The sequence below is a fragment of the Diaphorina citri genome, unplaced genomic scaffold, assembly GCF_000475195.1.
Source record: "Diaphorina citri unplaced genomic scaffold, Diaci psyllid genome assembly version 1.1 scaffold224, whole genome shotgun sequence".
NCBI classification, from domain to species: domain Eukaryota; kingdom Metazoa; phylum Arthropoda; class Insecta; order Hemiptera; family Psyllidae; genus Diaphorina; species Diaphorina citri.
Genome location: NW_007377661.1, coordinates 654,266 through 665,488, shown reverse-complemented (window position 1 = coordinate 665,488; position 11,223 = coordinate 654,266). Strand labels below are relative to the sequence as shown.

At 36.9% G+C, this 11,223-nt stretch overlaps 1 protein-coding gene and 1 long non-coding RNA gene across 2 annotated transcripts; one reads left to right on the top strand and one right to left on the bottom strand.

Annotated features, from left to right (window-relative positions):
* Positions 1 to 1,241: 1,241 nt before the first annotated feature.
* On the top strand, positions 1,242 to 7,583 carry LOC113466190. Its single transcript, XR_003390664.1, has 2 exons — positions 1,242 to 1,308; positions 6,989 to 7,583. It is a non-coding gene; the product is annotated as an uncharacterized LOC113466190 (long non-coding RNA).
* Positions 2,392 to 11,024, bottom strand: LOC103506245 (serine/threonine-protein kinase rio2). Its single transcript, XM_008470631.3, has 8 exons — positions 10,800 to 11,024; positions 7,900 to 8,028; positions 6,039 to 6,207; positions 5,410 to 5,619; positions 4,767 to 4,958; positions 4,181 to 4,228; positions 3,859 to 3,903; positions 2,392 to 3,459 (listed from the first exon to the last, which is right to left on the bottom strand). The coding sequence occupies exons 1-8, from the start codon at positions 10,867 to 10,869 to the stop codon at positions 2,706 to 2,708; spliced, it is 1,617 nt and encodes a 538-aa protein (XP_008468853.1). The 5' UTR covers positions 10,870 to 11,024; the 3' UTR covers positions 2,392 to 2,705.
* Between the last annotated feature and the right edge of the window lie 199 nt (positions 11,025 to 11,223).

Here is an 11,223-nt window from a genome sequence, read left to right as displayed (position 1 = left end):
AATATTTATGGACAAATTATAAAATGATGGGTTTATACATAACTAGAGTTTCGAGGAAAAATGGCCTTATGGCTTATGGTCAAAGATCCCGACATTTGCAACATACATAACTCCAGTCGTTGTGAATCTTTCCTCGCCCTTGAATCAAACCCTTTCCTCGCCCTTGAATCAAACCCTTTCCTCGCCCTTGAATAAAACCCTTTCTTTGCCCTTGAATCTAACCTTTTCCTCGCCCTTGAATCAAACCCTTTCCTCGTGTCCTGTTTCCATGAACATATCTACCTAGAATACCTAGATGGATCACGTAAAAATATTTATGGACAAATTATAAAATGATGGGTTTATAACTAGAGTTTCGAGGAAAAATGGCCTTATGGCTTATGGTCAAAGATCCCGACATTTGCAACATACATAACTCCAGTCGTTGTGAATATTCACAAAGAGTTTTCTTCAGAGCATTATCAAAACATTCAAACAGAACATTCTTGCCTTTACCATATTATTAAAGTTGTTTACATGGGACATTATTTTACATTCCACCTCTAGGCCGAAATCTAATCATTTATCCATGGATGTTACAATCCATAATACGAATCTCATTGTTTTTCATGCTGCATTGAGCTTTCAAGCTCATAGAGAACAGCAAGTATTTTATTTACTTTTCAACTCACCGTGATTTTATTATTAGTTTTTACATTTCATTATCGTTTCGTAATGATCGCCTCAAGTCATTTCATTACGTTTGGTTTCTAGTGCCTCTCACATGCAAAGAAGAACAAAATTTTATATGTTGGGCATGACATTTTACGTTTCTTCAGAGCATTATCAAAACATTCAAACAGAACATTCTTGCCTTTACCATATTATTAAAGTTGTTTAAATCGGACATTATTTTACATTCCACCATTTCCACCTCTAGGCCGAAATCTAATCATTTATTTTATCCATGGATGTTACAATCCATAATACGAATCTCATTGTTTTACATGCTGCATTGAGCTTTCAAGCTCATAGAGAACAGCAAGTATTTTATTTACTTTTCAACTCACCCTGATTTTATTATTAGTTTTTAGTTTTCATTATAGTTTCGTAATGATTGCCTCAAGTCATTTCATTACGTTTGGTTTCTAGTGCCTCTCACATGCAAAGAAGAACAAAATTTTATATGTTGGGCATGACATTTTACTTTTCAGTATGAGGAGAAGAACATACATATGTAGCAGTAATATTTTGGTCATGACCGGGACCCTATTTAAATAGGAAAAGGCTAAGAAGAAGAAGAAGAAGAAGAAGAAGAAGAAGAAGGAGGTTTTATTCATGACAATTTGCAAAGTGAGAGGTCGTTCATGTGCAAGTGTTATATTATACATTTCACAAATTCGTGTGCAATAATGAAACTTTTTCTCAGCTGTGATTCGAACCCGGGACCATCATATTGGTGGCCACCTAAGAACTCCGAATGTGAGTGCACAATAGTGCGCCAGGACAAGTTATATTAGTTTTAGTATACAACTTATACAAGCCACCACCGTCCTTTCTTGATGAAGTGTGTCTGTGGGTTGAATTTGCAATTTTTCCGATGTCGAAAATAGTATACAATAGGTACCTAACAGATTAGTATACCAGTACGTAGGTAGGTAACAATATTGGAGCTCTCTCTTTTTTCCTTATTTTATGTGTACGTAATTTTAGTATTGTTTTATTTATTTGTTTCATAAATTTTACGATGGAAAAGGAAATGTTTTTTCACGCTAGTATTATTTTATCTATCTGTTTTGTTCATCATGTATTTTTGACCGTCGCGTCGTGCTGAATGTAATGTGAACTGTCTAAATCTCTAGCACATTGGAATAGAGTTCATATTTTGTAAGGAGTAGCATTGGGCGATTTATCTATTCAAGCCAAAATTGTCTGTTATTTAACAAATATATTAATATGTTTATGATATTGATATTTTCTGGTATCCAGAAGAAGAAAAAAAGGTGCTCTTAATATGCAATTGTCGGATAGAATTTTATTATGTAAGTTGAACCTTGAAATATGGAGGTTGCAGTCAAAATCAAAACTTTGGAATACTCAAAGGAGTAAACTTAAATTATTATTGAACAATTTTTTTTTGTCTTAGTTAATTTTTATTTATTTATCTATAGTATACTATAAGTATTCTATTACGTAGGTTTATTTATTTAATTAATTTACAATACTTTATTATTTATTTTTCACCGAAAATTATTTTTTATATGAAATCAAATTGTTTTTCTTTTTAATTTTCTATTTCAAGGAAAACAACCACAGTGGGCGTTTTTTCTTTTTTCTGGTGAACTAGGTACCTCTTTTCGACCTGTAAAATCAAGGATATTTTAATATTTATTAATTGACAAGACAAGCATATAAACAAAGGAACAGGTATAATGGTGATCTAAAATGAAGTTTATTTTTAACATAGGTATAATAATATGTATTTAAAAGTTCAGTAAATATGCTCTAGTTCGAGTGAAAAACTATGAAGTTTCTAAATGGAAACTCAAAACGGGATTAAATAGGTTAGTTATCACATGAGAAAGTACAAGACATAGGACAGAACTCAAGGGAATTTATTGGGATAGTTTGGTGACTATGACTGAAAAATTCGTTTTAATGTAGGGCTGAATCGCATAAATTCTGTTACGCCCATTGACCATTCCATTAGGGTCAAAGTCCCCCGTTCAATCATCCCAAACCGTACACCCCGCCGATTCTTTGATCGTAGCCCTATTTTCTCTTCGCTTTCTCGATGTAGCACTCGCCTCTCCCTTGGCCAAATTTCGAATACGAACCTTTGTGCGTTCTCGTTTTTCCAAAGCTTTCTTCACGCGAGCCCGAATGACTTCGGGTGGAATCGTGGATGCACTCGTAACACTTCGGATATCAAAGTTAAAATCTTCCTCACTAGGATCTCTAGATGTCTTTGTGTTACTACCGAGTCGATTCTCGTCTAGAATAATGTCATTTTTGTCACCGTTCTGTAGTTCATCTGGATTTATTTTTTCAACAGCACAATTTACACAGTTCTTATCTAGAATTTCGTTGACTTTCCCTTCGTTCTTTTGTAACTCTACGTTTTTTACGAATTTCAGTACTGTGTCTTCCGATCTTGTTGATTCTTTAGGGTTAGACTTTACATCACTATTGTTTGTCCTCGAATCTTCGCTGCTAATCTCTTCCGAACCGGAATGGCTAGTTACCTCTGGTTTTATACTCTCACTAGTGCTGTCTTTCCTCTCTCCTTCATTGTATAGATTCATGGTAACATCCACTTGTTCTCTCAGATTCTCTATTTCATCTTTATCTTCGACAGTGTCATCTTCACTATCAAGTTCTTCGTCTGATTCGTCTAATCCTAATTGTGCCAAAAGCTCTTTGTCCATTCTCTTGGTGAAGCCGCTAGCTGACACTTCAACATCCAGAATATCCTCACGCCTGGAGAAAAGAAAAATATTGAGAGGAATAAAGGAAGATACCTTAAAGGAACTTTTCTATCTCTTCCTAGCCTGAAATTTCCCTTGCTAAAGAAATAGAAAAGGTTGAGTGCGAAGGACATTCACTCGCAAAATTTTTGCTGCTAAAACCAACGTAACCACCCTAGGGCTGATTGAGAGGCTGACGAAAAACGCCGACCCGATCTAAACACGGGAAAAGGCGAAGAAGATGTTTAGTGAGAACTTACGATATGTCATCAAAAGTAGGATGCAGAGAACTTTCATAGCCAAAGACCTAAAACCAACGTAACCACCCTAGGGCTGATTGAGAGGCTGACGAAAAACGCCGACCCGATATAAACACGGGAAAAGGCGAAGAAGATGTTTAGTGAGAACTTACGATATGTCATCAAAAGTAGGATGCAGAGAACTTTCATAGCCAAAGAAAGATATAAAATTTATATTTAATATATTGTGTTGCTGTTAGCTAATGTCAAGAATTGACCATTAGGCCATTTTTTGCGCGCATCCCAATATGTTCCTCCAATGACGTCTGTGCTGGCTTCCAAGGCAGGATAAGAAAAAAGGTGAACAGAGTTCATAAGATGATTTAAGGAACAGAGGGGACAGTCAGGAGAGTCTAAGAAAGACATATGACCCCAAGGTAGCTAAGTTTCCGTAAAGCCGGGTCTTTCGACAGATCGTTGCTCGTATAGCCAAAGCGTTTCCGGAAGAAATCTTTGATACAGGTCACATCACGGTCGAAAAATCTGCAATATTAAAAAAGGAAAGGTATCACTTTCTTTATTCTCGAACTGCGAGGGAATTATTTCAGCGTAAATATTTACATTTATATGATCAATAGCGAAACATTTGGATACTGCATCCCAAGAAACCTTTTTTTTTTTTGCTAGCAAAAAATTATTTTTCAACAGAGACAGTGGAAAAAAATGATCAGAAAATCAGCTTCGGTCGGTATTCGAACGAGCAACTTCCAAAGCATGAGTCGATGTTGTTGACAACGTTGCTTTCGGTTATAGCTAAAACCGCTATAACAACAACAACTGGCACTGGTATCCATACAGTGCATATATTTACTTACGTCTGTGCGTTTGGATGCGAGGTCGACACCATCTGTGGGTAGTGGAAAAAAATGATCAGAAAATCAGCTTCGGTCGGTATTCGAACGAACAATTTCCAAAGCATTAGTCGATGTTGTTGACAACGTTGCTTTCGGTTATAGCTAAAACCGCTATAACAACAACAACAACTGGCACTGGTATCCATACAGTGCATATATTTACTTACGTCTGTGCGTTTGGATGCGAGGTCGACACCATCTGTGGGAAATCAATAACTACTGGACGTTCGTCTTCCTGGAGCATCAAATTGAACTCGTTGAAATCTCCATGAATAACTCCGTGATTGGCAAATCGAACTATCAGATCCATGAGCTCATCGTACAGAGCTTCTACGTTATTCACGTGACTTACTCGAGACCTAGAAGACAACCGTTTTGTAAGCGATAGGCCGCGGGTTCAATTCCCGCCCGGGGCGGATTTTATACTGAACGGATAATGTTCGTTCTCGGAACGGTTGGCTTTCTCCTATCCTGTATTCCTTCACTCTTTGATTTCGGGATGATAAGACCTTAGCAGCTACAGTTCCCTCTATCAATTCTGTGTTAATACTTGTATAACTGAAGTGGGTTTTTACTTATTAAATTATAGAATCTAACTCATTATTAAAGTGTTTAGGCGTTTACACATGTAGCAGTCAATGGTTTTAAATCTCAACCAAGGCATGGAATTTTTCTAGGCTTACTTTGGGAGTAAGAGATTCGAACACCTCATTTGAGCAGCATACGTAAGCGTGGTTGAATCAAATGATAACAATAAATGACAACTGTAATTTTACTTATTTGTTTTAAGAGATAGTTTATTATACTCACAGTGGATCTCCCTTGACCAATTCCATGATGACACAGTGTCGATTTATATCCACAGGTTTGGGCACAGGAAAGCCCCTATCATACAGAGCATTCATATAGGCAAACTCTTTGGTAGCAGAGATACGTGATAGGTAAAGCCACCCAGCTTTGTTACGATGGGCGTGATAGTCTCGTTTTTCTTTCAAATTACGAAAACAAGTTCGGCCCAACCTAAACAAGGGGAGAAAAAACAATTAATTTATTTGTTAAGCTTATAAATGGTCTTTCTCTGAATGGATTCTTTTGTCGTGGCTGGGAGATTCAAACAGCAGTCCCCTCAGTTATGTAAAAGTATCACTGGGTCTTTTATATGATGATCACAATCATTTCTACCAGTTGATGGGAGTTTAGGAGTCCACAATGTCACATAGAACCTCACAGGTCATCTAGACCACGGTAAAAAAAAACAATTAAAATGAGAACCCCCTAAGCTACAACTACAAAAGATGAAAGTAACTAGATGTTTGTCAACTGCTTTGTTTTGGAAGCTTATTTATTTTATTTTATTTATTTATTTTTTTTTTTTTTAATCCAACTTGTTAGGTAAGTATCCCAAAAGAGTAGTTTAGTAAGTATTTATATTTAGGTACCTATGAAGTTTCAGCACTAATGGGTTACCATCACAATCTTCAACTACATAGATGTTGGATTCTTTTCCAACTCCAATTTGATTTCCAAAGGATGCAATCACTTTCCTGGAGCTCAATGTCTTCAAAGCTAGGTAGTCATAGCCTTGATTGGTCAACCTGTACCCATCATCTGAAATTAATTTAGAAGACTATATTACTATTGGATTTCTTTTCTTCATTCTAGTTATTTCAAATATGGGTGCAGTTCATATTTGTCTTGATCTATGATTATTCCTAAGGCCAGCCACTCATTATCAGGCAGACCTAACAGACCTGATAAGTGTGTGATGGTTCTATCAGGTACACCTGATCAGTTTTTAGTTTTCAACTATCTTTGGCAAGCCACTCATTATCAGATGGACCTGATGATGGGTATACCTGATCAGGTCTACCTGATAGTGTGTGTGCTCATCAGGTGTCAGTTATATCTGATAGTGAGTGGCTGGACTAAGGTGCAGTTTTGGGCATCTCATAGGTAGGGCCAGGGGTGATAACAAAATTAGTGGGAGGTCAGTCACCTGTCAACCTTGATGGTTTAATGGTCAAATGCTTCTGTGATAATCAGGAGGGTGTGGGTTCAATCCCAGCTGAGGTATAGCATTTTATCAACATTATTTAGGCCCAGTTCGAGTATTTTTTCATGAAAATTTTTTTACAATCTAAAAATCCATTTTTTTTTCAAATTGGTTTGAGTTTACAAAAAAAAAAAAAAAAAAAAAAAATTTTTTAACCCCATTAAAAACGGAAGAGGGGGTTTCTAGTGCCTCTCACATGCAAAGAAGAACAAAATTTTATATGTTGGGCATGACATTTTACTTTTCAGTATGAGGAGAAGAACATACATATGTAGCAGTAATATTTTGGTCATGACCGGGACCCTATTTAAATAGGAAAAGGCTAAGAAGAAGAAGGTTTTATTCATGACAATTTGCAAAGTGAGAGGTCGTTCATGTGCAAGTGTTATATTATACATTTCACAAATTCGTGTGCAATAATGAAACTTTTTCTCAGCTGTGATTCGAACCCGGGACCATCATATTGGTGGCCACCTAAGAACTCCGAATCTGAGTGCACAATAGTGCGCCAGGACAAGTTATATTAGTTTTAGTATACAACTTATACAAGCCACCACCGTCCTTTCTTGATGAAGTGTGTCTGTGGGTTGAATTTGCAATTTTTCCGATGTCGAAAATAGTATACAATAGGTACCTAACAGATTAGTATACCAGTACGTAGGTAACAATATTGGAGCTCTCTCTTTTTTCCTTATTTTATGTGTACGTAATTTTAGTATTATTTTATTTATTTGTTTCATAAATTTTACGATGGAAAAGGAAATGTTTTTTCACGCTAGTATTATTTTATCTATCTGTTTTGTTCATCATGTATTATTGACCGTCGCGTCGTGCTGAATGTAATGTGAACTGTCTAAATCTCTAGCACATTGGAATAGAGTACATATTTTGTAAGGAGTAGCATTGGGCGATTTATCTATTCAAGCCAAAATTGTCTGTTATTTAACAAATATATTAATATGTTTATGATTTTGCCAAAATGAGATTTTCAAATCAGCTCAAATTCTTCTTTCTTGAACGGATTTGGCAAAAATTTGCAATTTTTGACAAAAGTTGTAAAAAATACTTGAACCGGCCATTAAGAATTTGACCACAATAATAACAGTATTGCTGGGGCACAGGGACTCTTTAGCTTTTTTTTTTTTGAGTAGTACATAAGCAGTATTATTATCTAGAAATCACTTTGCTATGTGATTGCTTATTTCTTGGGCTGATTAAAGAATTTAATTGTATCTGAAACCACTCACAATGTTTTCCTCTTTCATAGCTGAGCAGCTTATGTTTGCACAGTTCCTTGAGTAATTTATGAACACTCAAGCCACAGACAATAACAGTGGCTCCTGAGGGTACCTGAAAGGGACTACGGTCAAGTCTGTCTTAGGAAGTAGGATACAACATAATTATGTTCCTGAATATCCCTCATCAGACCCCTATGATTCGGGGTCTTGAGCTAGCTCTCTGGCCTAGATGACACCTCTTGGTATCCTCTTATAATGGGATAGTACAAGAACTCACAGCTTTTCTCTAGAATAAACCTTGAATTTTGGAGAAACTGAGGAGGGTGAAATATACCAGTGAGTGTACTTCTAGGTTCCATCAAGGCCCTGGGATAGCAGACCTATCAAACCCCTCATTAGACCCCTTCAGTTTGGGGACCTGAGCTAGCTCTGGCCTAGATGGCACCTCTTGGTATCCTCTTAATGATGAGAAAGAAGAGGACACAGAAAGTAGTTAGTAAGTGAAGTGCACTACCTTTCAAGCTAATCAAGCTAGCACCAGTTTGGACTTTGGACATGGATATAAGTAGTTATGAATGGATAAAAACTTACCGCAGTAAGGACCCGGAAGTCTTCCCGGTCGCCTGTGTGGACACATCTTCAAGTCCCCTTGCTTAGACTCATCAGAGTCATCAGCATTTATTTACTTAGGGTGTTGTTAAAGTAATAGGACACCCGATATTGATATGCATACTCCCAGCTAAAATACAAATTACTCAAACTTTATGCAAGTACATAATATAACCTATCAGATGGACCTGATGATGGGTATACCTGATCAGGTCTACCTAATAGTGTGTGTGCTCATCAGGTCTCAGTTACATCTGATAGTGAGTGGCTGGACTAAGGTGCAGTTTTGGGCATCTCATAGGTAGGGCCAGGGGTGATAACAAAATTAGTGGGAGGTCAGTCACAATCAGTGGGAGATCAGTCACCTGTTGATGGTTTAATGGTCAAATGCTTCTGTGATAATCAGGAGGGTGTGGGTTCAATCCCAGCTGAGGTATAGCATTTTATCAACATTATCCTGTACCCATCATCTGAAATTAATTTAGAAGACTATATTACTATTGGATTTCTTTTCTTCATTCTAGTTATTTCAAATATGGGTGCAGTTCATATTTGTCTTGATCTATGATTATTCCTAAGGCCAGCCACTCATTATCAGGCAGACCTAACAGACCTGATAAGTGTGTGATGGTTCTATCAGGTACACCTGATCAGTCCATTTAAATTACCTACTTAATACTGGTAAAATCAGCGATAATGTGTTTCATTTAAGCGTTTTGGTTCTCACTTTCGAGTGTTTTTTTCTGAAGTACCAAAAAGTGAAGTGGAAGGTTGATTCTGGATTAAAGGATTTTTTGCAATCACCAGAACGATGAGGAATTTGCTGATCCTGCAAAAGCTGCTGCTCCTGTTCGGATGTGTGTTTCTCCTGATGGATTATGCCTTGGCTGTTGTGGAAGAAAGAGGTAAATAAGCATGATTTTGTGATGGTTTTACTAGTGAGGTCTTCAGGTCTAAGGAATCAGAGGTTCAGAGAGAAAAAAAAAAGAAAATGAGGTGGTTAGTTTAGCAGTAAACATTAGGCCCATTTTCTTATTTGGATGTAAGCTGGTAAGAGAAGATATCAATAGGTAATCTCATAGAAAACCATAAACTTGAAATCAATTACACACAGGTATATAGGTGGGTCACCAAATGGCTATACAAAATAGCCAGAAGAACAGTCAGATCTTGACTAATATTGATAGTACCTGCCTGGAGGAAGAGTGAGGAGAAGAAAAACCACTGAGCTGTCAAGTGGGTACTTACAATATAACTATGTACATACATAATTTCATTGCAAATTATTGACAATTTAATGTCATGTCAAGTAAGTACTTGCTTAGACAAAGCAAGTATTAGGTACCTACTTATCCACAACATTTTTTAAATGCCTGTTTAGTATTTAATTGTGGTGCCTTCAAAATTCGAGCCACTTGAATGAAATATTGCAAGATTGTTTAGGGACAGTATGTATTTCCTTTGAATACTGGTCCATCTGTGTATTTTTGAATGACAAACATCACTTTTTATTTTCTATTACTACAGTATAGCGGAGCTATACTAGTAATGAAAGTATTGTTTCTCTTCTATTTTTTCTTTGTATTTTTCAATTTCTAAGCCCAGTTAGCACGCAAGCTTACATCCAGGGGCTTGATTTTGACAGGATTTCTAAGTCTAACGTCTTAAACTTAAAACAAAACCAGCCCTGTCAAGCCACAGACCTGAGCTAGCTCTGGCCTAGATGGCACCTCTTGGTATCCTCTTAATGCGATAGATATATGAACTCACAGCTTTTCTCTGGAATAAACCTGAGTGTGTGGACTCTTTTTAGAGGTGCTGCAGGTGAATTTTAGAGAAACTGAGGTTAAAATATACCAGTGAAGGTACTTCTAGGTTCCATCAAGGCCGGGTGATAGCAGCTTGGGCAGGGGAAAAAATACTGGTCACAATAGATCTACAGAGGTTGCAGTGTTAATTGCATATTCTCTCAGGAGAGGAGCAACCAGTCCCATAATAGAATAGGTTTGATAAATGGAACTAGAACTAAACTCATGAGAAGATAAAAGGCGTTTTAAATTAATTTAGCCCCAGGTGAGAATCAAACCCATGACCTAGAACAACTAAGGTCTCCACACAGATCATCTTGCCGCAAATGAGACAGCAGTCTGTCAGAAATTTCTGGGGAAGAAAGATTTGATGAGAAAGAAGAGGACACAGAGAGTAGTTAGTAAGTGGAGTGCACTACTTTTCAAGCTAACCAAGCTAGCACCAGTTTGGACTTTGGACATGGATATAAGTAGTTATGAATGGATAAAAACTTACCGCAGTAAGGACCCGGAAGTCTTCACTTGTGAGATATCTCAACATGCTTACATTCAGTTTACCCATTTTGAAAGGGAGGCTTTATCTTTATAACCTTGGAGTAGATAATTTTCTTTAAGAGAAAAGCATTAACACAAGATTCTGCCTAACTTTTTCCTCAAATTCCTCAATCAAAATTTCCATTTTCCAACCAAGAATGACCACATGGAAAAGGAAAACATTTTGCTAAACAGTGTTGCCAGATCAGAGGAATTCCGCCCTGGGTCGAGGGAATTTTTGATAATCTGGGGATTCTAGGGGGACAAATTTTGAGGGGGGTGGTTGTTCCTAGTAAAATTATGTAAATTAGTTTATATTTAACCCTCATTTAAAATCAAAGTGACCCTTAAATCCTTGAAAAAAAAAAATGGTTTATTGGTT